Here is a 26,342-nt window from a genome sequence, read left to right as displayed (position 1 = left end):
TAGACGCAGTGGTCGGCCAAGGAGACTTACTGCAGCAGATGAAAGACACATCATGCTTACTTCCCTTCGCAATCGGAAGATGTCCAGAAGAGCCATCAGCTCAGAATTGGCAGAAAACAGTGGGACCCTGGTACACCCATCTACTGTCCGGAGAAGTCTGGTCAGAAGTGGCCTTCATGGAAGACTTGCGGCCAAAAAGCCATACCTCCGACGTGGAAACAAGGCCAAGCGACTCAACTATGCACGAAAACACAGGAACTGGGGTGCAGAAAAATGGCAGCAGGTGCTCTGGACGGATGAGTCAAAATTTGAAATATTTGGCTGTAGCAGAAGGCAGTTTGTTCGCCGAAGGGCTGGAGAGCGGTACACGAATGAGTGTCTGCAGGCAACAGTGAAGCATGGTGGAGGTTCCTTGCAAGTTTGGGGCTGCATTTCTGCAAATGGAGTTGGGGATTTGGTCAGAATTAATGGTCTCCTCAATGCTGAGAAGCACAGGCAGATACTTCTCCATAATGCAATACCATCAGGGAGGCATCTAATTGGCCCCAAATTTATTCTGCAGCATGACAACGACCCCAAACATACAGCGAAAGTCATTAAGAACTATCTTCAGCGTAAAGAAGAACTAGGAGTCCTGGAAGTGATGGTATGGCCCTCACAGAGCCCTGATCTCAACATCATCGAGTCTGTCTGGGATTACATGAAGAGAGAGAAGCAACTGAGGGTGCCGAAATCCACAGAAGAACTGTGGTTAGTTCTCCAAGATGTTTGGGCCAACCTACCTGCCGAGTTCCTTCAAAAACTGTGTGCAAGTGTACCTAGAAGAATTGATGCTGTTTTGAAGGCAAAGGGTGGTCGCACCAAATATTGATTTGATGTAGATTTTTCTTCTGTTCACTCACTTTGCATTTTGTTAATTGATAAATATAATCGATTAACATGTCTATTTTTGAAAGCATTCTTACTTTACAGCATTTTTTCACACCTGCCTAAAACTTTTGCACAGTACTGTATATTTATATATATTTATGTGTATATATATATATATATATATATATATATATATATATATATATATATATATATATATATATATATATATAAATAATATGAACATTTATTTTACAAGTCAAAACAAGAAAATGTAAATAAATAAACATCTAAACAGACATCGGTTTACAACATACCTATTTATAAAACTGAAACGATAGGAATACATTTTTAACTTTAACAGCAATCGGTTTATTATCAGATGAGCAAAAGCAACTGAACAACGTAGATACATAAACTTAAAAAAAACATTTTACAGAAGCGCACAACACAAGAAGTTATAAAAAAAAGAATCTGATTTATTTCTTTTTTTCGACAAAAGGGTATTCATTTACCTTGAGTCTAAGGCTGTTCACAATCAACACAGATAATGTGCTTCTCCACGCCGCCTTTCTGCACAGGGAACAGCTGTCCAAAGTTTTATTTTTATTGCACTTGCCAACCTGGCATTGGCGTCTCTTGCGGCTCTCAGCGGGGATTGCCAGCTTCAGCTGTGGGTACTCGCTTGGCAGTCTCCCTCTGTTCCAAATGCTTCTTGCGAAGTTCCTGTGCTAACTGTAAAATATATTCTCTCCTTGGTAAATTCTTCTCCGTGCTTTCTTTGTAAAGTACACAGGCATTGATGGCTGCTAGGTCCAATACATTCTAAAACACCTGAACAGAACACCGTCGGGAGCCAGCTTTCACGGAATACTTCCATATCATCTGATCCAAAACATCAACTCCATATTTTGTTACTTTGTAAAACTCCAGTCTTTGGTGTTTATTTTCACTAGTCCCGATGCTAACTGAATGACCAAAGCAGTGCAGCTGGCAAACAGGCGCCAAAAGGCGATTGAAAAACAATAGACTGTCAGAACGAATGCACACCCCCATATGTTACACGACTGGAGAAAATTACTTTTTAAAACCAAAAACCGCCAAAATGACCGCTGCAGGGCTTCTAGTGTTAAAATAAAATCCTGTCCAGATACCATTGTTGGTAAAGGGCTCCAGGACTAAACGTCACTTCCGGCTCCTGTGTGCTGCGGCTTTCTGGTCCTTCCCTAAGCTCCGCCCACTATCCTCCCGCCCACTACCCTCCTACACTATCCCATTGGTTAAACTTACTCAAGACTGTCAGCCGAGGCAGAGAATACCTTCAATAGTTTATGGCCCTCCTCCACTCACTTATGATTGGACTGCCGCAGAGAAAATGCAGATCTTAATTCTGCACGATTAAATTGTAAAAAAAAAAAAAAAAAAAAATCTGCAACTCTTCAGTTGATTAATACATTATATATATATATATATATATATATATAATATATATTAGGGATGTAACGGTTTTACGGTAAACCACAGTATAAATTGCCACGGTTTTGAAACCGCAACCATTTTTCTATACCATGATTACCGAGTTCACACAGTTTAAGGTGATATGGGCGCGTTTTTTTATTCACTGTTTGTCCGTCGATGAGCCACTGTGTTCATTAGAACTAACTAATGAACACAGACATCTCAAGTCCTGAAAACTGCCATGCATGAGATTATTCGAGTAGGCTATTAAATAAGTGACGTCATATTTAATATAAACCGTCCTACTAAACAATGATCGCTAGCAAACGTGATTGTCAGTAAATGAAACACAAATACTCGAGAATATCAGCAAGAACAAGGCACTGTAACTTTTCATCACTGCCTTCCTATGAATTTACCAAACCAAATAAGTAACAGTAGCTATTATCTAGCGTATCGGTCAAGTGAAACGCAGTAAGCACACACCAATGCAGATAATCAAAAGTTCCCTAGATGCTGCTTAACTTTGCAATGGTGTCATACTCACCTTAACTTTTCATTTGTGGTCGTTGCTGTCTTCTCATCATTACATTTTACACTCTGCTGAGAGATCAGTGGGCGGGCACTGCATGTCTTAAAACGCATTCGATTGGCTATTGCTAGGTAACACTTTGCTTCTGCCATCCAAACTGATAAAGATGAAGAGGGTATTCAGTTGCAGTGGTCACATCCTTACCCCCTGTTCCAGACTGAGCCCAGAAAATGTTAATATTTTGGTGTTTCTCCACAGTAATTTGAAATAAAGCAGCATTATTTTGCTGAGCCTGTGTGAGCTGTTGTGAACACTACTTTAAGTTAGGTAGTGCCTGATAGAACTGTAGTACCAGTGTGTTGCATTTTTTTTAAAATATTAAATTAAAGTTATTTTTCTTGTTAAAAAAAAAAGACTTGACGAGTGTATTTCTTTAAATAGCCATTTAAAAACGGATTACAAAAAAATGACATTATACCGCGGTACGACGATAACCGTGGTATATTTTTTGACGGTTACCATACAGTCAAAATTTGATACTGTGACATCCCTATATTAGTACAGCTCTATATCCAAGGAGAATCTGGATCGTACTCATTAATCACCAGAAATACTTCCTGAAGAAGAAAAGCAATTGAGTACATTTATAACTCACTATTTTAATAATTAGCCACCATGTTTCAGCTTCCTCCTTCTTCAGGTAGAATGGTAGAAATACTGGTGGAAGCTAAAACATCGTAGCTAATTATTAAAATAATTGTATCAATTATATATAAATAGGTAACGCATGAACAGAAAAAGACGATCAGTGAATGCTGGTATACATAATAGCCATAATAGCCATCCAACTGTGTATGTACTGTATACTGCAGCTCACTGCACTTTGGTCTATTATGGAATATAAAGGAGCTAATCCTTGATGTATAGGAAGCTCCATTGCAAGGAACACACGCGGTAGATGACCATGGAATATTCGGATAGAAAAAAAGTGGCATGGAAGGAAATGAAAACATTTACATTTTTTGGAAAATTAGAGATTTTAAATGTTTAAAACAACAGCAAAGGCACTATTTTCCAGAATCCCAAATATAACCTTATTTGTCGGGTATTACTGTACCTTGGTGGTTGACCTGGTCCGTACATAACTTCCAGATGCAGTCAACTAATGCCCTCTAATCAGGGTTCTATTGCTTAAGTAATACTAGAAGAACTTATGGGGTTATGCATGAAACCTTATATTTTAATTGTAATGTTACTTTGAACTACTGTACAAAAACTTGGTCTTACAATAACAACTTCCCTCTCCTTATTTTCCCACCTGAAAATTATCCAACAATGTCTTTTTTGCACCCATTTAGTCCTGCATTAATAATATTATTGTCCAGGAAGTTTCAACTCTCAAGGCAGTTACCTACTGCGTTCACTGAGTCTCCTCCCAATAGTACTAGGCAGTTAGTTTTTATAGCTGTTTTGTGCAAATGTTCCTTTCTCAGTCTCTTGTGCTGCCCCTTTCCAAGTTGACAGACATACTCCCTAAAATAAAAAAAATAAAAAATAAATATTAAAGCATCCGTTTTACACCTCTCTGGATAGTTTACCCTACTTCATTGAGATCCTTTAAGACCCAACTTGACAAATCAGCTACTAGGAATTGGATGGCTGAATGGTCTCCTCTCATTCGTAAATGTTCTTTATGTTCTTAGCTGCTTCAGTGCACTCCAATGTGCGCCACAGCCTCATAACTCTCTTCCTATCACTGCACCAACCACTCCTTCGACCAGCCAATACACACATGCATACTTGTGGGTGCTAGGCCCCCAGCTCAAAGAAACACAAACCAGTGATCTCCAGTATGCACCCCCAAGTGACTTCACCCAAAACAAACCACTAAAACCACAACCACCCACATGGGACTGGCGTGAGACTCCATCCAAGTATAGCTAATGTATCCACAAAGAGTGAAGCAAGTGATGTCAGTCACAGCACCAAGCTTCAATATTGGTTTATTTAGCAGACACCTTTATCCAAGGCGACTTACAGAGACTAGGGTGTGTGAACTATGCACCAGCTGCAGAGTCTCTTACAATTACGTCTCACCCGAAAGACGGAGCACAAGGAGGTTAAGTGACTTGCTCAGGGTCACACAATGAGTCAGTGGCTGAGGTGGGATTTGAACCAGGGACCTTCTGGTTACAAGCCCTTTTTCTTTAACCACTGGACCACACAGCCTCCTATAGAAACACTGCTTCCGCAGTCAGTCAGCACTTATACCTTAAATGTCAATATAAGCCCAAATGTGGACATGATCCCAATGTCTACCGAATGGTGTATGTAACTTTTTTTGCAGCTTTTCTATATTTTTTCTCCTTTCTCCTTATCTGCTATTTTGATACATGCATGAATACTAGCGTATGTCTTTGCTTGGAAGAGAGAAAGTGTATGGGGGGGGGACTACTTTATTTTTCCACCCACTCTTTTAGTTCTTGGCAGTTCAACGCAATAAAATGCATTCAGCCATAGGCAGCAAGCTGCTACAGATTAAAAAGTAATTAGTTTGACTACAAGAAAAAAAAAGGAATTTTTTGGACTGAATTTAAGAATGTTTTTGGGGTGACTGATCCTGTGGTCATGAGAGAATCAAGATTTTTCAAAAGCAAGAACTGTGTGGGGGTTGGATTAAGCTGTGTACATGGGCATGTCCACGTCATTTTGACCATGATGGCACTACTCCAGTGGTCCTGAAAGTTTGTTCACTACAGGCACATTTGTGTTTTTGTTCGAGGTTCGAAGTTCGAGGGCACAATCATTTTTCTCTAGTATCTAAATGTGACCTTCCAAAGTAGGGGGCAGGGTTCTACTTGAGTGTTCGGAATGGGTTACCAAGCCACCTTGAGCTAGATTCTCAAAGCTGTTTACTCCAAGTCGACGTTAGTGAAGGGGGGAAAAACACCAATTAAACGTACTCCAAAATGAAAAAATAAAATGACAGTCAATTATCAAATGGCACAAAGGCAGAGTTGGAGAATACAGGGTAGTTGATTGTAATGGCTTCAGTTCTACTAATAAACTGTCAACATTGCAGATTATGTTGGTTTATTTGAGTGGCTACTAATATTCCAAATATGTTAAAAGTTTAAACCCTTAAGTGTGTTTAAACGTAAAGTTTTGTATTTATCTATGGAAGATAACAAGCAGTTTTTTGTGAAAAGCAGTCTAATCTAGTCTAGTGAATAGTGCTGAAGGAAGTTGGCTGCAGTTGCAAAACAAATAAGGCTCTGACTAACAACAAATGCAATGTTCAAACTGTAAAGGAAATTACTCAAATGTTCCTATGGCTGACCAAACTCACATTTGAATTGCACCCCCCCGACACACACCGAATCGTACTAAGGGTGAGTTGTGTTAGTCATTGAAATGTTGCCCTCACTCTTCACATCTTATTTGGAACTATAAAGTTTTGTTCAATTCAGCAGGATCTTCATTCCTGAACTTACTGATGTTGAATTACACTTTTCCTGCATATTGCTGACTCTTGACACTTGTCAGCACCTTTCTTAGATGTACATTAGTCCTGTTTTGCCAGCAGTGTTAAAACAATAGAAAAAAATTATTGCTCTCTTTTGGCTGGCCAACTGTGTGAGTTATTTGTGTAAACAGTGCTTGCCAATAGTGCGGGCGTGCAGTGGATAGAGCTTCACGGCAATACAGGGAGCCAAGTGTTTAGAGTTGAGAACTGTAATCCCACATGGAGCATACCCAGTGCATAGGATTGTGCCATTGAAAGTCATTAAAGGGATGGGGTGTTTTAAAGATTAATAATAAATGAAATATCTGAAATGCATGCTTGCTTTGTTATAGTTATCAGCATGTCCTGACTGCTGCGCTGTTGCATGTTGTGCCATTAAGCTCTCACGATATAAGCAAAATGACTTTGCAGTGCGATAGAAATCTGGAAAGCTCCATAGGAGCGCTAAGATGTTTTTTTCTCATTCTTGAAACTTGTGTGGACGATTGAACTCTCACCAAACCAACCCGTTTTATCTAATTCATGAATTTGATATTGTCAGCTTTTTCTGGACTCTGACCTCAAACATAATGATTGAGAACAGACAAGTCAACAACGGCTGTTTATGCCAAACAACTGCATGGCTTTGTTGAGTAGATTTATAGGGCAAGAACCAACATTCCTACCCAATCTGACGAAAAACACGATGATGATGATGACGACGAGGATAGTTTATCAGTAATCCTATTTTCCTTAGTAATTGGGGCAGCAGTGTGGAGTAGTGGTTAAGGCTCTGGACTCTTGACCGGAGGGTTGTGGGTTCAATCCCCAGTGGGAGACACTGCTGCTGTACCCTTGAGCAAGGTACTTTATCTAGATTGCTCCAGTAAAAACCCAACTGTATAAATGGGTCATTGTATGTAAAAAAAATAATAATGTAATTGTATGTAAAAATAATGTGGTATATTGTAAGTCGCCCTGGATAAGGGCGTCTGCTAAGAAATAAATAATAATAATAATAATAATAATTGTGTGATCCGCATTAGAAAGGAAGGTGTCATATCTTTCAAAATGTAATTTTAAAATATATTTCCTGTTGTTACTCAGGTACTTTTCAATGTAGTATCCCCTGTAAACACCCATAGCTGACTAATAACTAATACTAACCTACAACCAAGAATCTTGCCTTAGAATATTCCTTTTTTTTAAAGCATACCTGTGAGGGGAGTTTGTATGAATATGCAAGTCTGCATCCACCGCCCTACCTGCTGTTCATCTCATAAACCATTAATATCTCATAAAACATTTCAGCTAACAGCTTCACATTTTGAGTGCTATGGAAACTCCTATGGCAAAATCTAATGGCACCTTCACAATGACCTGTGACCTAAGATGGTCGTCGTATTGGGGTCAAATGACTTTTTGGGTAGTGGCTTCATACTCCATATAAAGCTGTATTTTAAACCTTTCATGCCAGTTATTTTATAAAACTGCCACAGCCACAGTGTTAAGCCCTTGTATCTCAGAAACCATCCGAGGTAGTGACCTCATATGTGGAGTGTTGTATAAACTCTATATCAATGTGCTGGTGACCATGACCTCTGATCTAATCTGGCTAACATATTGACTTTCTGCTCTGCAGAGTATTTTGAGTTGTCATTTTATTTCGGGTTCACAAACCAATTTGTCGGATATGAGATTCCCTGTTGAATATGCCCCCGGGGATCTTTGTTCTAATAAAACATCACAATAAATTAACCTTTAAAGACCTCTGAATTTCCACTGTATTAAATGGCTTGCAACCAGTCATGTCAATCCAAATTTGGTTTTGCAATTGAAACTTGGCACATTTTTTTTTTCTTCAACACCTGCTTAGCTTTGGGTTTTATTTATTAAATTATTACCATTAAACTACTTTTGGATACATTACTTTAACCCAGGGTGGCCAGATAAAACCGTTCATGGAAGGATTTACAAGTCGTTTTGCAGTCTATGTTCTTAACTTTGGTCTGAAGCAATTTGTGATGTTTCCAGTCACATAAAACATCAAACAAGTGGTTTGGCCATTTTCTGGCACAAAAAACAAAATACTATAGTGTAAACAGAATTATACTTTTTGTGTGGGTGATCCAAACCGTAATCATCATATTTTAATGACCACACAGAAAGGCAGTCACAAGAATGGCTTAATTCAGACCTCCCCACAGCAACTGCAATTTTTAATCTGTAACACAAAAATACATTCCATAAATTATTATGTAACCATTTTATTATATTATTATTATTATTATTATTATTATTATTATTATTATTATTATTATTATTATTAATAATAATAATAATAATAATAATAATAATAATAATAATAATAATAATAATAATAATAATAATAATAATCTATTTTTATATAGCACCTTTCATAGTGGACCACCATCACAAAGCACTTTACAAGATACGAGACTAGGGCGTGTGAACTATGCATCAACTGCAGAGTCACTTTTACAACAACGTCTCACCCGAAAGGTGGAGCATTATTCCATCGATTTGGCGTTTTTCTTTTTCTAAGAACCCGATTTTAATAAATGTCAATAGCTATAAATCAAGAAACAACACTATATCCTGTTTTCATAAAGTGCATGCATCATCTAATTAAGAAACAGGGCCGTCTTTAAAGGGATACACACCTAAAAACAAGCTTAACACACACACAAAAAACATAACGAACAGGAACATCAGCTTATATAATTTGATATATGATTATATCTGTTTTTTTGTCTTCCATTCAGAACATGCTTACAAGGTACCAAACGCTATTTGCATGCTGTATTAAGCACTATTGGGATTATTTTGAGATATACGCATGTGACAGTGTGGTTAATTTAAAACATCAAAACACATCAACATTCAGCATGACACTGTATTTTAATAGTTTTAGATGTGTCGTGCATTTACACGCAGAGAAGATTAAACTACTTCCGGATTGGCTAGCCTGCGCAGTGAAGTATAGAAATATTTTGGTTCTGAGGTGACTGATGATGGAATAGTAAAACAATATAACGACATTGTTTTTCTCCATGGATATTGTGAAGCTAAGTTCAAGTAAGTTTTTTTCATATGTAAATATCTTTTAACATCTATATGTTTCATATTGCAAAGTGTTATTATATTTACCTGTGTTATTATATTTACCTTTGATATTATCGATATTGATTTTGGAATACGTTCACGATATCGATATACAATTTTCATATCGATACCCACCCTTAACGTAAATGGTTAATTACGTGTGGTATAAGCAGACAGCACAGTGGTTCTTTGTGGGTAACTAAAAAAATAATACATTCCTGAGTAAAGACAAAAACAACACAGGTCTTGGTCCCTCTGTATTTGTGTCTTCCCTCACTAATTGTTTATTTTTAAAATTCATTGATACCTGCAAGGGTTTTCACTACACCCTGTAGACCTGGAGAAAAGAGAACAGCAGGCAGCTTAATCCATGCAGATACAGGTCTTTTGGTGTCTCCAGTATCTCTCCCGTTGTCTCTCTAAACCCCAGGCCAGTTAATCCTTAACTAATAAGTAGCATTCCACAGTGACAGTTTGTCAATCAGTTCACCAGTGGTCACAAGATCTTTAGACCGACTTCCACTCCTCAAACGTCCAGTTTCTGTGTTTTTTGGCCCAGGCAAGTCTCTTCCTCTTATTCTGCACTCTTAACAATGGTTTCTTTGCAGCAATTCTTCCAGTTAGGCCAGCTTCACGCAATCTCCTCTGAACAGTTGATGTTGAAACACTTGTACTTCAAGTAGCATTTAGCTGAGCTTGTATTTCAGGGGCAGTTAATCGCTGGTTTCGCAGACTTGTGACACGAATTAACTTGTTCTCTGATTCTGAGGTCACCTTTGGCCTGCCTGACCTTGTTCGGTCCTCATGAGTGCCAGTTTCTTCAAATCGTTTGATGGTCTTGGCCACAGCAGTTACAGACACTTGCAAAGTTCTTGCGATTTGTCTTAAAGATTGACCTTCATTTCTTAAAGTAATTACAGTCTTTTTTCTTTGCTTAACTGAGTGTATTTTGCCATTTTCTGCTCCCTTACATTCAGGAATGACAAACTTGTGCCTATGCTACCTATATTTATAGTAATCATGGACCCTCACCTGTTAACAATAATTGGTGACAAAAGGTTAATTATGTAACATGCTAGTTTACTCGGAGAACATCTAACAAAGACACTTTTATACTTAGGCCAGTGTTCTAACACCGTGTTATTCACATTACAGACTTTTAACTGACTTGGGCTTCAGACTGAAATCCCCTTGCTTTGGGGGACCATTTCATTGAAATTGACAAGATTTACATTTTAATTTAAAAATAAAATTTTTGAATGCAATTCACTTATGATTATCAGCTTTTATAAGTACACGTATCATATAATGAAATATTAAGTGTTTATAGACAAGTTTATGCAGTTAAAAGCATAGGATAATCATGAAAAACCTGGTTTCAAGCAGGTGTACTCAAACTTTTGACTGGTACTGTATGTATGTGTATATATATATATATATATATATATATATATATATATATATATATATACACATACATATACAGTGCCGTGAAAGTATTTGCCCCCTGTCTGATTTTCTGCATTTTTGCATATTTTTAACACTGAATGTTATCAGATCTTCAACCAAAACCTAATATTAGATAAAAGGGACCCTGAGTGAACAAATAACACAAAAATTTGATACATATTTCATTTATTTATTAAAGTTATGCAACACCCAATGCCCCAGTGTGAAAAAGTAATCGCCCCCTTAGACTCAATAACTGGTTACGCCACCTTTAGCAGCAATAACTGCAACCAAACGCTTCCTGTAGTTATTGATTAGTCTCTCTCAGTGCCGTGGAGGAATTTTGGCCCACTCCTCCATGCAGAACTGCTTCAACTCAGTGACATTTGTGGGTTTTCGAGCATGAACTGCTCGTTTCAGGTCCTGCCACAACATCTCAGTGGGGTTTAGGTCTGGACTTGTTCTTCAACCATTCTGATGTAGACTTGCTGTGTGTTTCAGATCATTGTCTTGCTGCATGACCCAGCTGCGCTTCAGCTTCAGCTCACGGACGGATGGCCTGACATTCTCCTGTAGAACTCTGATACAGAGCAGAATTCATGGTTCCTTAAGTGATGGCAAGGCGTCCAGGTCCTGATGCAGCAAAGCATCCCCAAACCATGACACTACCACCACCATGCTTGACCGTTGGTATGAGGTTCTTACTGTGGAATGCAGTGTTTGGTTTTCGCCAGACATAACGGGGCCCATGTTGGCCAAAAAGTTCCACTTTTGACTCATCTGTCCATAGAACATTGTTCCAGAACTCTTGAGGATCATCCAGGTGCTTTTTGGCAAACTTGAGACGAGCATTCATGTTCTTCTTAGTGAGGAATGGTTTCCGCCTTGCTACTCTGCCATGAATCCCATTTTTGCCCAGTGTCTTTCTGATGGTGGAGTCATGAACACTGACCTTAGCCGAGGCGAGAGAGGCCTGCAGATCCCTGGATGTTGTTCTAGGGTTCTTTGTGACTTCCTGGACGATTTTATGCATTGCTCTTGGAAAGATTTTGGCAGGACGGCCACTCCTGGGAAGAGTCACTACTGTCCCAAACTTTCTCCATTTGGACAATATGGCTCTGACTGTGGTTCGGTGGAGCCCCAGAGCATTAGAAATGGCTTTGTAACTCTTTCCAGACTGATAGGCATCAACAACTTTTTTCCGGAGGTCTTCAGGAATTTCTTTTGTTCGTGGCATGATGGGCCTCTAGAACCTGTGTGCTGACAACTTCACTCTGATGGTAAGGACCAAAGTTAGTCAGATTTATATTGGGTAGGGCTGGCCCAAATCTGGCCTGGTTGTTAACCAAAGTACTCAAACAGCTGACCCTAATTATCCCTTTAATTGGGTTGAGTTAACTAGGGGGGATAATAACATTTTCACACTGAAGATTGCATGTTTGATTACCTTGCACACCAAACAAATGAAGGAAGCACCAAACTTTGGTGTCATTTTTTCTCTCAGACTCTGCACTTGCACTTAGGCAATTGTTGACTCTAACAACTTTACCCTTCTTATAAGGTGCAAACCATTGTAGAAGCAAGTAATTAAGAGCTGTATAAAACCACACACCTTCAGAAACCTGTCATTGGCTTCAGGGTGGCTGCTGTGGTACACTTTCTGATGTGGCGACACTTGGCTCTTGTTGAGGAGAGGCAAGAATACGTTCGGAGGAGAAGGGCAAGACGAAGAAGACCCTGTATATTCAATCCCAGGATCACTTTGTTTGGGATTCCAGAGGCGTTATCGTCTTACTCTGCTGGTAATCCAAGACCTAATAGCTGAATTGAGGGATGTGCTAGACCACAGCTATCCTTACACATGTGTTCTCTGCACTACTTACCCTCTGGTTCCTTTCAGACCACAGTTGGAATGTCTGGAAGGAAAGCCCAATCCTCCTTTTACAGAATGTTAGGCACATTTCTGGATGTCATGCTGAAAAGGGCAGGCCAATACACATCATTTCCTAGGGATACTAGCAAAACTGATGTTGGCTGAGGCTTTTCCAAACAACTCTGTTTCATGCTGTGTGACCTCAGCCGGAAGGACTCTCAGCTCCTCAGAAAATTTTTCTTTTGTTTTCCTTGCGCCATAAGGACTTTGCTGTCCTTACTCTGACATTTTTTTTCGTTTGTATTTTCGTGCTCCACAAATGTCATACAGCGACTACTGCTCTCTGTACTCCTAACTCTGTCACCTCGGGGCTGCAAGTGCAGCCGCTAAATAGACCGATGCGCTCATTGAGACCCTCGTTATCATACTTGTGGATCATTATTTGTGCGTGTTGGGTAATTTGCATTGCTCTTAAGCTTACATAGGGCACAGTGCAAAATAATTTGAATTTTGCATCCGCATTTATTTGCACTGCACCTATACTTACTTCGACCCCTAAGTGTATCCCCTTAAAAGGGTATCAAAGTACTGCACGTGAGTGATCATTCTACTATCTTGGAGAGGACAGAGTCAGAAATGCACTGAGGAGTTTGATTTTAATAACATTGGTACACAAATTTAAATCATCTGTTTAGATCAATTGAGGATGGTTGAAGAACCAGCATCCATTCCTTTAAATTGGGTTTTCCATTTACAGTATGATTTTCAGTAGCAAAATCTGGAATGTCTCAATAGAGCATGTTCCAGCTATATACTGATATTGGTAAAAACAGCAGCCACATGTAAATCGGGTAACTGTTACTCAGTCCTGTGCTAACTGTGCTTGTGTCTTTGCTCTGTAGGTACTTTGTGTTGGATATGGAGTCCGGGCTGCTGCAGTATTTTGTGAATGAGCCCAGCAAGAACCAGAAGCCAAGAGGAGTCCTGCCGTTAACTGGGGCCACTGTCTCTCTCAGTGATGAAGCCCCTCACATGTTTGTAGTGTACTCTACCAACGGCGAGCTCTACAAACTCAGAGGTACAGTGCTGAACATTTTTTTATACTCATTTGGTACAGTGTTTATCTAGTAAGTTTATCTAGTAAGATCCAAAATAGAAAATTACCTATATGGTAACAATATCCTGGGAGACAGTCAGCATGGTTTTAGGAAAGGGAGATCGTGTCTAACTAACCTACTTGACTTTTTTGAGGATGCAACATTGAAAATGGATAATTGCAAAGCATACGACATGGTTTATTTAGATTTCCAGAAAGCTTTTGACAAAGTCCCGCATAAAAGATTAATTCTCAAACTGAACGCAGTAGGGATTCAAGGAAATGCATGCACATGGATTAGGGAGTGGTTAACATCTAGAAAACAGAAAGTACTGATTAGAGGAGAAACCTCAAAATGGAGCAAGGTAACCAGTGGTGTACCACAGGGATCGGTATTAGGTCCTCTGCTATTCCTAATCTACATTAATGATTTAGATTCTGGTATAGTAAGCAAACTCGTTAAATTTGCAGACGACACAAAAATAGTAGGAGTGGCAAACACTGTTGCAGCATTCAGAACTGGGCAGACACATAGCAAATGAAATTTAATAGAGAAAAGTGTAAAGTATTGAATGCAGGCAATAAAAATGTGCATTATAAATATCATATGGGAGATACTGAAATTGAAGAAGGGATCTATGAAAAAGACCTAGGAGTTTATGTTGACTCAGAAATGTCTTCATCTAGACAATGTGGGGAAGCTATAAAAAACCCTGTGCAGGTATGCTGACCCCATCCTGTAGCTTCACCTGGGATTCTGGTCATTGTAGTTCTCCCGGGTGACCATTTTGTCTTTTGTAGGCACTCTGGTGTTGGACATTTTGTGCGAGGCCACAGTCTCCCGTTGATCAACCTGCCCCTTGGTCTGTCACATATCTTCCCCCTCAGCTTTGACCCCAATGGGTTTAGCGACAGCTGCAAAAAAAACCATGAACACTGGATAGCCAATCTGCATTCCCCATGTCCTTTGTTCTAAATTAAAATGAAAGGGTTGTAGGCTCAATAACCACATTACCCTAGCATTCTTTTCTTTTGATATTTATCCATGTAAGCGGGGCATGATCACTGATCAATGTAAAATGGTGGCCTAGCAAATAATATTTTAAACTTTCCAGGGCCCACTTCACTGGCAGGCATTCCTTCTCTACTACTGCGTAGTTGACTTCCTGGGGCTCTAACTTCCTACTTAAAAAGAGAACGGGTTGCTCTGTTCCCTCTGTCTCTTGCGATAGGACAGCTACAATAAACAATAAACTCTTTGTTGAAGTCAGGGACTGTCAGAACCGTGTTACTACCCAGCACTTCTTGAAGCATCTTAAATGTGTGTGTGTGTGTGTGTGTGTGTGTATATATATATATATATATATATATATATATATATATATATATATATATATATATATATATATATATATATATATATATATATATGTGTGTGTATGTATAAATAGTACAATGTTTATTTTAAACAGTATTTTGTTTTTAAATCAAAAGACAAGGTAAATCGTAAATTGCTGGCAAGCGCTTTGTTAATGAAAGCTGTATATTTCAGCATAACACCTCATGTTAAGTTTTAAAGACAATGGGAGGTGGGGGGTGTGGCAGCAGCAGCAGCAGTTGACGCTGACTTGAAAATGTTCCTGTCAGCTCCAAAAAATAGCTTGAAGAATATCTTTGGGTCTTGACCAAATCCTGCGGCGCACGTTGTGCGCATGTGCACAACTATTTTGCAGCCTTGCTGGCAGGTATGCAGTGGGAGAGGTATTGCATAAATGAAGAGAATAAATACTTTGCATGTACACTACTGATCCAGTTAAAGGGGGCAGGGAAGTAAGGGAATGCAGCCATCCATTGCATTTAAATAATTCATGTTGAACATAACCATTTTTCCTTGGTGTCCATATGTTGCATATATTTTCTGCTATTCCTAATATATTCTTACTGATTTCTACTGACGTGAGCTGGAAGCCTTCACAACTTTATTGCATGTTCACATGCATGTCACTTTTTCTACCCGTCTTTTCTGTAAAGACAGACTTTGTTTTAATACCCAGATGAAACTATGAATAGTTGTATTCTTTCCTAAAAACTTAATTATATTTATTCAGAGGGACATTCACTTGAGGTTGTTGTCTATAAACAAAGGTTTTGGTTGCCATAGCGACATCAAGTACAGTAGTACTATCAGTAAGTGCATTTCCACTTTATTTCTATATAAAATAAAATAAAAAAAACTACAACTGTAAACAAAAAATAGATAGGTGACATTTTAGTCAACAAAAAACACGTAGTTTGAGACCTACAGTATATTCATATACCATCAAATGACTGCCGCAGATCTATTTAGTTTGTCCACAAGAGAATCCAGCCATAACATATGACTGTATAGAACCTTGTTTATTGTGTGTTTTTCTTTTTAGATAACCTAAAATGAAATGATAAAATATTTAGTTAGGTTTTTGGATTAATTGCTTACCTTTGGGACAGTATATGGTAGGAAGAGAACTGTTAGTATTTGCACTCTACAGTAATTTGGGTTTCATGTAGTTATCTGAAATAGAAATGATAGTTTGATTTGTATAAAATGAAAATTAAGTCATTAGGGTTAACAACTTTGGAGTAAGCCAGCCTCTAACTCAAACCGTAAGAGAAAAAAAAGTAATAAAATAAATAAATAAATAAATAAATAAATAAACTGCAAAAGAAATGAACAAAAAAGAAAAACAACCTGAAAGATTCATACCAAGATGTTACACACCATGTTACAAGATATCACATTATTTTTACATACAATTACATTATTTTTACATACAATTACCCATTTATACAGTTGGGTTTTTTACGACCCTCCGGTCAAGAGTCCAGAGCCCTAACCACTACTCCACACTGCTGCCCCTAAACTAAATTGTTATAGTAGTACAGTACATATTACTATATACATGTAGTAGCTGGAAGGACCTGTAAAATGCTTAAATTCTGCTGACATTTTTGCTGGCTTTTTCGTGATTCAGTGCTGTTTGTGGTGCTGCAGGATGTGGCTCCCTGCCCTCCCGTGGCTGTTGGCTAAATAAAGTGGAGACACAGCTGGTTTGTAGGGATGATGTAATGCACACTGTCTGACTGGAATATGTTACCACTGGCAGCTTCATCAAAATGTTGCTATGTATAAGTGGAAGATACCATGTGTTGGGCAGGTGTGTTAATAGTTTACACATTTAAATGTTATCCATATGTCTAAACATTTAAACGTTATCAGAAATCTGATTGTGAAAGATTGGCATTAGTGTTTTATACAGTAGTAAGTATACTGTTTTTTTTAATTTTTTTATTGAATGTTCAGTCCTTATTCATAGTTTATTCCATGTATACTACACACACACACACAATCTTAAAGTGTAAGCATTTAGGAAATTATATGTTTCAAACTTAGAGTACAGTTATCAAAAAATTCCATGAAATGAGAAGCCCGCAGACAATAATAAAATAAGGTTGTACAGATCTTTTGTTACCGTATATATAAACAGTTTCTTATGCCACATTGGTACATGACTCACAGCTACTGTAAGAGCTGTCTGGAATTTGGACTGATAAAGCATCACCAGGTTTTACTGCATTTACTCCTTCTGTCATTATGTCCTCCCTTTCAATTTTTCCCAGTTTGGAACAGGGAGGGTGTGTGGTCCGGTGGTTAAAGAAAAGGGCTTGTAACCAGGGGGTCCCCGGTTCAAATCACGACTCACTCACTGACTCACTGTGTGAACCTGAGCAAGTCACTTAACCACCTTGTGCTCCGTCTTTCGGCTGAGACGTAGTTGTAAGTGACTCTGCAGCTGATGTATAGTTCACACACCCTAGTCTCTGTAAGTCACCTTGGATAAAGGCGCCTGCTAAATAAACAAATAATAATGATAATGATAGAATTCATACGTCATTAAAATGTTGCTGGGTCTGTTTTTAAGCACCGTCAGGAAAAATTTCCATGGAAACCAAGCTTAAAATACATGAAAGTGCAGTTCAAGGTTCAATGACAAGGCGTTTATTTTTTATTTTTGGTAAATTACTTTTAGTGGCAGGATTCCAAAATACTCTTAGTTGGTAATCTGTAAAGCAACTTTGCATACGGGCTCATTTGTTATCGTTTTTACCTTTTTATTTGTAGCAGTAGTAGTATTGTCATAGTATAGTATAGTTAATATAAGTGTTTTTATTATGCACATTCAATTATGTGACCAGCTTTTCAAAGAAATCATACTACAGACATTGAAGACGTCAGCAAAATCAACAAAAGGCCTTGATTTCATTTTTTTTTCTGAGAAGGAAAGGGAGAAATTGTTAGAGGTGAAAAATGATACTGTGTGTGTGTTAAAACATGCAACAACTATGAATAAAAAGCTGTACAGTAATTGCAAGCCCTATTCACAAAACTTTAAGGACAGTACTGTATTGTGTATAAGGGTGTACATGGTTACAAGGTTATAGTAAAATTTATAATTCACTCTCTTCTCATTTGTGTCTATTCTTGTCACCAGAACCCCACCATAGAAATGCAGGCCTTATTATCTACACTTCTGTGTTCATTGTTCCTTACAGTATATTATAATTACTAATATTTAGCAGTATTACTGCACATCATCCTTATGAGTATGGCAATAACTATATTGCTTCTTGCTCAGAATGTAATGAGTGAAGCTAAACATGTGTGCTGTGCAGTTGTATAACTGTTGGGGCCTGTATAGTTACCTGCTGTGCTGGTTTTGTTTACATATGCACATGCATGTTTTCATAGCCCTCTGTGAAAAGTGAAAAGGACTTTAGACCCTAGAGAAAGCCCGAACTATGAAATACACATTACATTACACAATTAGCAGCCATTGAAATAGTGATTTTTAATTCAATATTGCAAAATTAGATAAAAATACTGACACAAATACAATGGGAATTACAGTACTTAAAACTAATTTCTGAGTTGATATGTTTTACCTTAATAGTCAGTACCCAGACTGGTTACATACTGTTGGAAGATCTGGTTTATATGGTGAAACAAAATTTCTATTTTTTTTTTTTTTTGGTGGCAAAGTTGAGTTATACAATGCAGTGATACAGCACCTACACATACGCTACAGTGGCCCCAACTGGACTGGCACCTGGTGAGCTCGAGTGGATACCTCCAGGGCTGGTCTTTGTCCTCCAATGTCTGGTAGCGCTCCTGGGTGTAAATCTTGAGGGAACATAATTGGACATGAGAAAGACGGGTAAAATAACGATTCATAAAATAAAACCCTGCACAATGTCATGAGGTATATTCCCTATGTGATGCCCTGCAAAACATAAACAAATGTGGGTGTATCTAACACTAAAACAACTGTAAAATACATGTTAACACTTTGACATTAAAACATTTGGGTGGCCTGCACCTAAAATAATTGCAGTTTTATATGATGTTGTGTTGTTCTTTTATGAAGATTCCAGCAGCAATAAAAGCATAAGTGTATAAAATGGAGCCAAGTCACCTGGAGAAGAATAATTGTCTGGTTTGTCATTTCAACTATTTGTATTGACGTTGTTTTTTTCCTTCCTCAGCTGCTGATGCCAAGGAGCAGCAGTACTGGATAAACCAGCTGCAAGCCTGTGTGAAGTCCCACTCTGAAGGGAATGCTAAGGTACAGTATGCATTCCCATACATTATAACCACACATTCCTGGAAAATGTACAAAGGGGATAAATGCTAGAATGGAGTAACTCACGGCACTCAAGTTGTTACAGAATACTGATTTTTTTTTTTAAGCAGTCCAGAGGAAAAAAAATGCTGCAATTAATTAGGTGTTTTAATGTGTGTGTGGTAGTGGTTTCTTTAAACATGACTTAGCGCTGAATATCATGAGTTTACACGGACCGTCTCTTCTATTTGTGAATTCACCTTCTTATCAGCCCGTAAAGTTAACAAATCCTTAACTTATTCCAGACTCCAATTACTACCACATTCTTGATCTTGATGGCGATGTGGTTCAGAGACGGCATAAAATATGACGGCTCTGTGACGGTATAAGCAATTCACACAGACCAAAATGTCACTTCAGTGCCGGTTCTGAGCCGTCATAACTCGTCTGTGTGAAAGGGGTTATAGTTTCCTAAGGACAAATCAAATTGTACTGGACGCAATTAGATTAACAAAAGAAGTACCTTAATTAGTTTTTAAACTAACATTTAGACGGTAAGATATTTGTTATTTAATCACATACACGTATAGATTTAAACTCTACAGTATATCATGGCTCACCTCTCTTATTTGATAACCTGAATAAGCATGAATCTTAAGAATACTTGCGTGAAATCTCAGTTGTGTAATTAGCATCCTCTCAGGTAAAGCAGTAAGGCAACAAGACTGGGTTCCTCCGTACAGCAGTTTGAAGGCCGTGGTGCAGCAATAACAGCTTGAAGGCCATTTTGAAGACACATTTTAGTGGCTAAAGCTCTTGTTTGTGATTTTGGAACAAAGGAGACTAGAGGAAATTTCTTTTTGGCTAGTTTATATCAGAGTTTACATGTCCAAGTGGTGACAGTGTTAAGCACTGTCTCCTTTGTCTGTATGAATTTCAGAATGATTTTCTTAAAATCAGTGCTTATAACTTATAACTTTTAAATAAAACTTGCCTTATCACAACTAGTTGTATATGAGGTCTTATGTATATCTTCCTATAAAATATATATTTTTTATGTTTTATTAGCCGTAAATGTTTCTCCATCATAGATCATTTAAAACATTTGTAAATAGACACATGAAGAATTTTTAAATACTGCCACTGTATAATACTTTTTACTTGCTAGCTCACACAAAATAATAATAGTACATTTAAATAGTCTTCACTCATAAACACTAGAAGCTTGTTTGAGCTTTGCTCTCCATTGCTTCCTGTTTCAGGGGATTTTTCCAGTCTTTTCTTTCTGGGTGTGTGAGCCAGACATTTGTGCTAAATTATCTCCTGAGGTCTGTTTTTAATAATAAAGTAAATTGAAAATTGATGTCACTGATGTCAGTAAGCAAGCAAATATACTGTACAGCCTTCATTTCCAAACACCTGTATTGATTGCTTACACTGATTGCAATACAATGTATTGATTACTTATGGAAATGAGCTTGAAAGATATTTGTTTTAATAACAGTTGTACCAGTATTTACCCATATACAGTAACTGATCCATGGCCATGCTGTTGATTTTTCTGTTTTAAATAAGCCCTTTGTATTTGCATTCTGTTTGAATGTGGAGTTTAGTGTGTTGTTGGTTCATTAATGGTGATTTAAAAATCCAATTTATACAGTGGCTTATCAGTGGCATTGCCCAATCTGTACCCGCTTTTAATTACCTCTGTTTTACACCAGTGTCCTAGCATGTTGTGTATTGGGGATGCCATATTTTTAAGGAGTACAAGCTAGACAGGTAGATGGTCACCCAAGGTCTTCATTCACCTCAACATTCACTGTTGTGCATTCACTATTGTGCAAAAGCAGATTAAAATGGTACATATACATGTCACTCCCTGGCACTTTGGCGAAGGCATAGGAACAACTTGATGGCGATCTGGGGATTGTACTTGTCAAGGAAGATGGAATTATGTGTCTTCTGTTGCAAATCAATACCAGGGAAGGACACTGTCATCTTGAGGCGATCAGTCCGGTGGGGCAGATATTTAGCATTGTTGGATCAGCAACCAGGGATGTTATTTGACTTTCCAGAAGAGTCGATGGACCAGTGTATATCAGGAAATAAATAACATTACAAACTACTTGAGAAAATGGACAAGGCAGTCTATCAGCAGGATGTTGAGTGTTGTGTCAATCTACAAACCATGACCTTTCCAGCATGGAGACTCACAGTACAGACTGGACCTGGGCAGGAGTCGACATAAGTGTTTTTGTGTCTTGTTTGCGTTGGGACTTCTATGTTGCCAACAAAAAAAAACAAAAAGATGAGAAACACTGACCCGTGTCTGGTCCTGATGATTCATGAAATGAGGATGCCTATACTGCCACAAATGTCCTGTGTGCTTGATCTTAATGGAGAAAAAACTGTTCAGCAAATTGAAAATGAGAAATGCATTACAAATGAATGTGTTGTCTGCAGTGTTTTGTTATTGTATTAATTTAAGCATGTGTGTGCTATAGCATGTAGCATATAATCAGATAGTTTTAATGCACTTGTCTTTGGATTCAGATAAGAAAATTGAAGGAATCAGATGAAAACCTCTGTGTGGAGAAGACTGGTAGCAGCCAAGATGGGCTGGTGAGTTTTCATCTTAATCAGATATTGAAAGTGAGCAGCGGTCTCACCTTTCTAAACATTTAATTTACAAAAAGCATTTAAATAATGAGACTTTGGCTATGGATTGGGTGCCCCTCCCCTCAACCAAATTGTTTTGTTATTCACTGCACATATATATGTATGACCCACATACATTTTTACATCCTGGAGAACCAGTGAAACTTGATTAGGACATTTGTTCTGAATATCAAAATCTGGGAGATGCCTGTCCATCTGTATTCAGACATATATTTTTACTAAGGTTGTCAAACGATTAAAAAAAATTAATCTCGATTAATCGTGCGATTAAAAAAAAAAAAAAAACTATATTACACACTTTTAATCGCATTTTTAAACAACAAACTCCCCTTTTAAATAAACGTTTTGTTTAGAAAGAGTTCATTATGAAGTAAAAACCTCCCAAGAAAGGACCATCCCAGCTCTTTTCCACGTTGCTCTTTATTACATTAGGATGTATAGAAAGATTTTTGCTTAGCTTGGAGTTGTTGGGTTTTTTTTGGGTTTTTTTTGTTTACCATTTTAAATATATTGGTTTCAGTAGCGATACAGAATACAAGGTATACAATGCTCAATTTACTTTTGATCACAAATGTTTGCATTGTCAAAACCCTTATTTTTTCCAATTCACTTTATATATGCCAACTGGATTTTGCTTGTATCTCATGTAAACACAGCGGACATCCGATAATTCGTGCTGATAGGGATCGAAGTGTGCCAGAATAGGTGAAAAATACAAATTAGTATGCGTAACAATATATCCCTGTGCCGACAGCCAAAAAAGTTACATTACGTACCTACCGATATATTATATACATTGTTCAGAGGTGGAGGGAGCTGGTTTAAAAAAGTCACTGATCTTAATTTGAGAGTTGAGCCTGCTTTTTTTTTTTTTTTTTTTAATTTAGCCGTTGCCAATTATTTTTTATTATTTTCTCCCCAATTTGAAATGGCCAATTATTTTTAGGCTCAGCTCACCGCTACCACCGCTGCGCTGACTCGGGACGGCGAAAACAAACACACGCTGTCCTCCGAAGCGTGTGCCGTCAGCTGACTGCTTTTTTTCACACTGTGGACTCACCATGCAGCCACCCAAGAGCTACCACGTCGGAGGACAACGCAGCTCTGGGCAGCTTACAGGCAAGCCCGCAGGCGCCCGGCCAGACTACAGGGGTCGCTGGTGCACGGTGAACCGAGGACACCCTGGCCGACCTAACCCTCCCTCCCCTGGGCGGCGCGTGGCCAATTGAGCGCCGCCCCCTGGAAGCTCCCGTCCTGGGTCGGCAAAGGAATAGCCTGGACTCAAACTCGCGACGTCCAGACTATAGGGCACATCCTGCACTCCATGTGGAGCGCCACTTGGGAGCCCCTTAAGTCTGCTTTCTGATCGCTTGTCACTGGTTTCCAAAGCAGTGGCAGTGTCCATGAGTTGATGAACTCCACGAAGATCACTGCTGCCTACTTTGATCTAGTACCGGTGCCTGTGGAATAAATAGACCAGGGAAAAAGTGCATCGCTGTCTAGAATTTAAAAGGGAGGTTCCATTGTTTGTAAGGTTTACGCCTACTAGTGCTACGTCTGGCGAATTAGTAGATCGAGCCCAGGGAATAAGTTGATCGGATATAAACTAAAAATAAATCATTTAAAATGAATTTAAGTGTCATTTATATGTCTGTTTGTTTAACAAACGTTATAGCAACTTGAGATGTTTTTCTTACATATTTAACGTGCAAGCAGCACTGCAAGGATAGGTATGCAAGCGATTATAAGTTAAAACACGATTTTCAGTCATGGACAAAATTGAGCTCCATGCTGCGGTTCCTAACTCATTTATTTTTACAGACAGTACTCGTTTTTATTTTCCAACCTAAGTACATATGCTACATGACAAAACTCCTGTTCCTGTTCAAACAAAAAAAAAAAAAACGAAACGTGTTTACTAATTTAGCTATCATGTTTGATGTCTTTTTTTTTGACTAGGATGTTAACATTTCGTCTTTGTAAACTGTGATAGTTAACGCTAGGCCTACTGACAAAATAATAGACCTTGCAATACCTCAATAATATTGTATGATTGTATGTCATTAGAATATATTACTAAAACATTTTAATTTTGATTAAAGATTGACATTTTGACGTGTGAAACCTTTTAATATACAGTAAATAAATCTTTGCGATCACACATCAACTACATCTGATTAACAACATTTTTACAGGCAGAAAAAAGCTGACAAGCGTTTAACACAAGGCCTAGTATAAAGAGAGACGTAAGTTACAGTATAACTGAACACTTTGCATCGCACATATATTTTACAGATCGAAAATAAATAAATAAAAAATAAAGTGGTGTGTGAACACATTTCCATACGATCTGGCAAATAAAATAACCAGATAGAAAATGTTGATTCATGTAGTTAACCTCCCCTTTAATCAAACTGCTGCCGCACCTTTCTTTTGCCTTACTGCGCTTGTGCGATCCACTTTTTCCTCGGTCTACTAATTCCCTACGACAGCGGTACAGTACAGTACACTGTTTTAAAAGTAACCTACTGTAATAAAGTGTGCATATATCCACTCAACAGGCGTGGATTATAGAAAATCCAATAGACAAATGTAACTAATACATAAACACATTCACTTGTGAAATGGCACACTTAATTGGTGCATCATCCCCTTCTGTTTCATTACCACCGATAATGTGATTTTCATAAACAGATGCATAAAGCTACAGTAGCTATACAGGAGCCTTATGTTGGCGATACCTCATTTGTTAGGGGTGTCGGTGGAATTATAACTTCAGCAATTACCAGTTCAAGGATTAGTTGCTTGCTGATTGATGCAGAGCACTATTGTCCATGACCAAAAATATGACCAGAATATTTTCAACAATTAAGTGATATTAGAGATAATGAAAAACAAAATGTAAGGCAGGCTGAAGATTCCATTGCACATGTGCATCACGCAAAGCAAGAAAACATGTTTTTCAGCAACTAGAAAATAAAAATGGCACATTTTTAAAATGTTTCACAGCTCAGTTGCTGAATGTAATGATGATCAAAGCATCAAGGAATAGGAGTCACCTATTTTTCATGGCTATTACCGTATTCCTTCGCATTTAAGACGCAGCCCATATTTCCCATCCTAAATCTGAGGAAAAAATAAACATAAAATAAATATGCATCTACAGATACACCCTCAATTACGCATATGGAGGCAGTCCGCTATCACACAGAGCATTACAGTATGTGCTGCTTCTCATTTCCAGTCGTGATTACTCACACCTGTTTTTCTCCCAGTTTGAACTGTGGTATTGCTTGGCATGTCTCAAAATATCGGGGTCTGATCAGCATTTCTGATCTGTCCAAGATGGTACAGTTTGTTAGAAATGCTGAAATTGTAAAAGTTATCTGTGAATTCCACAGGAAGCTAATGACACTTCTTTGAAAATGGTTACCTGTATGTCATAGATGATTTGAGATCGGGCAGTAACGTTTTGGTTCGTCTTTTCTCGGCAGTAAGTCATGTTACTGTTTGTGTACTGGGGTAGTCACGTCTTTTGTTGGCGATTTTTAATACACACATCACTGCTGTACTTGAATTTAAGATGCAGGCAATTTTTGAGAAGCAAACAATGGTTAGTCTTAAACTCGAAGAAATACGGTAATTTGTGAGAGGCAGCATTTCCTCAGGGCATAGCAGTAAAGGAGTGTACGATGCATGGAAACGCACAAAAAAATAACACTTCTTCCAAAGACACCTGATGCCCCCCAACCACAACTTTTAACCCCTGGTTCCTTCAAAGCTTCCATTAGAGGTTACATCTTCTGCTTAATCTGCTAAATTGTCTTTGCGTGACTTTTTGCAGCTTTCTAACTGTTAACAACATTTTTCTATTTTTTTTTTTTATGTTTCTGGGTGTTAACTTTATCAATGTGCTGTTTTTTTTTTTAAAGCAACCACACAAAAGGGGCTATGTTGTTCTTGTACAGTACTGGGACACATTGGCTGTCTTTGACCCTTTTTATTATTATGTGGTTGTAAAAGATATTATAACCTACATTTATATAAAAAAAAAGCCATGCTTAATCACTACAGCATAGTGGGGAAAAGGGGGACTA

At 38.1% G+C, this 26,342-nt stretch overlaps 1 protein-coding gene across 4 annotated transcripts in view; it reads left to right on the top strand.

Moving 5' to 3' along the window:
• The window catches only part of LOC117400437 (oxysterol-binding protein-related protein 10-like), a 150,256-nt gene that overhangs the window by 10,643 nt on the left and 113,271 nt on the right, over window positions 1-26,342 (top strand). For 2 of the 4 annotated variants that reach the window (XM_059022904.1, XM_034000411.3), the window contains exons 2-4: window positions 13,716-13,891; window positions 19,490-19,569; window positions 22,120-22,188. In XM_059022904.1, coding sequence (XP_058878887.1) covers window positions 13,716-13,891; window positions 19,490-19,569; window positions 22,120-22,188 — 325 coding nt within the window. Of the gene's footprint in view, window positions 1-11,441; window positions 12,221-13,715; window positions 13,892-19,489; window positions 19,570-22,119; window positions 22,189-26,342 lie in introns of all 4 variants that reach the window. The other 2 variants (XM_059022905.1, XM_059022903.1) reach the window with 2 other exon arrangements.

The sequence above is a fragment of the Acipenser ruthenus genome, chromosome 4 (genome assembly GCF_902713425.1).
Source record: "Acipenser ruthenus chromosome 4, fAciRut3.2 maternal haplotype, whole genome shotgun sequence".
Taxonomy (NCBI): Eukaryota; Metazoa; Chordata; class Actinopteri; order Acipenseriformes; family Acipenseridae; genus Acipenser; species Acipenser ruthenus.
This window is presented reverse-complemented; position numbering and strand designations above follow the sequence as displayed.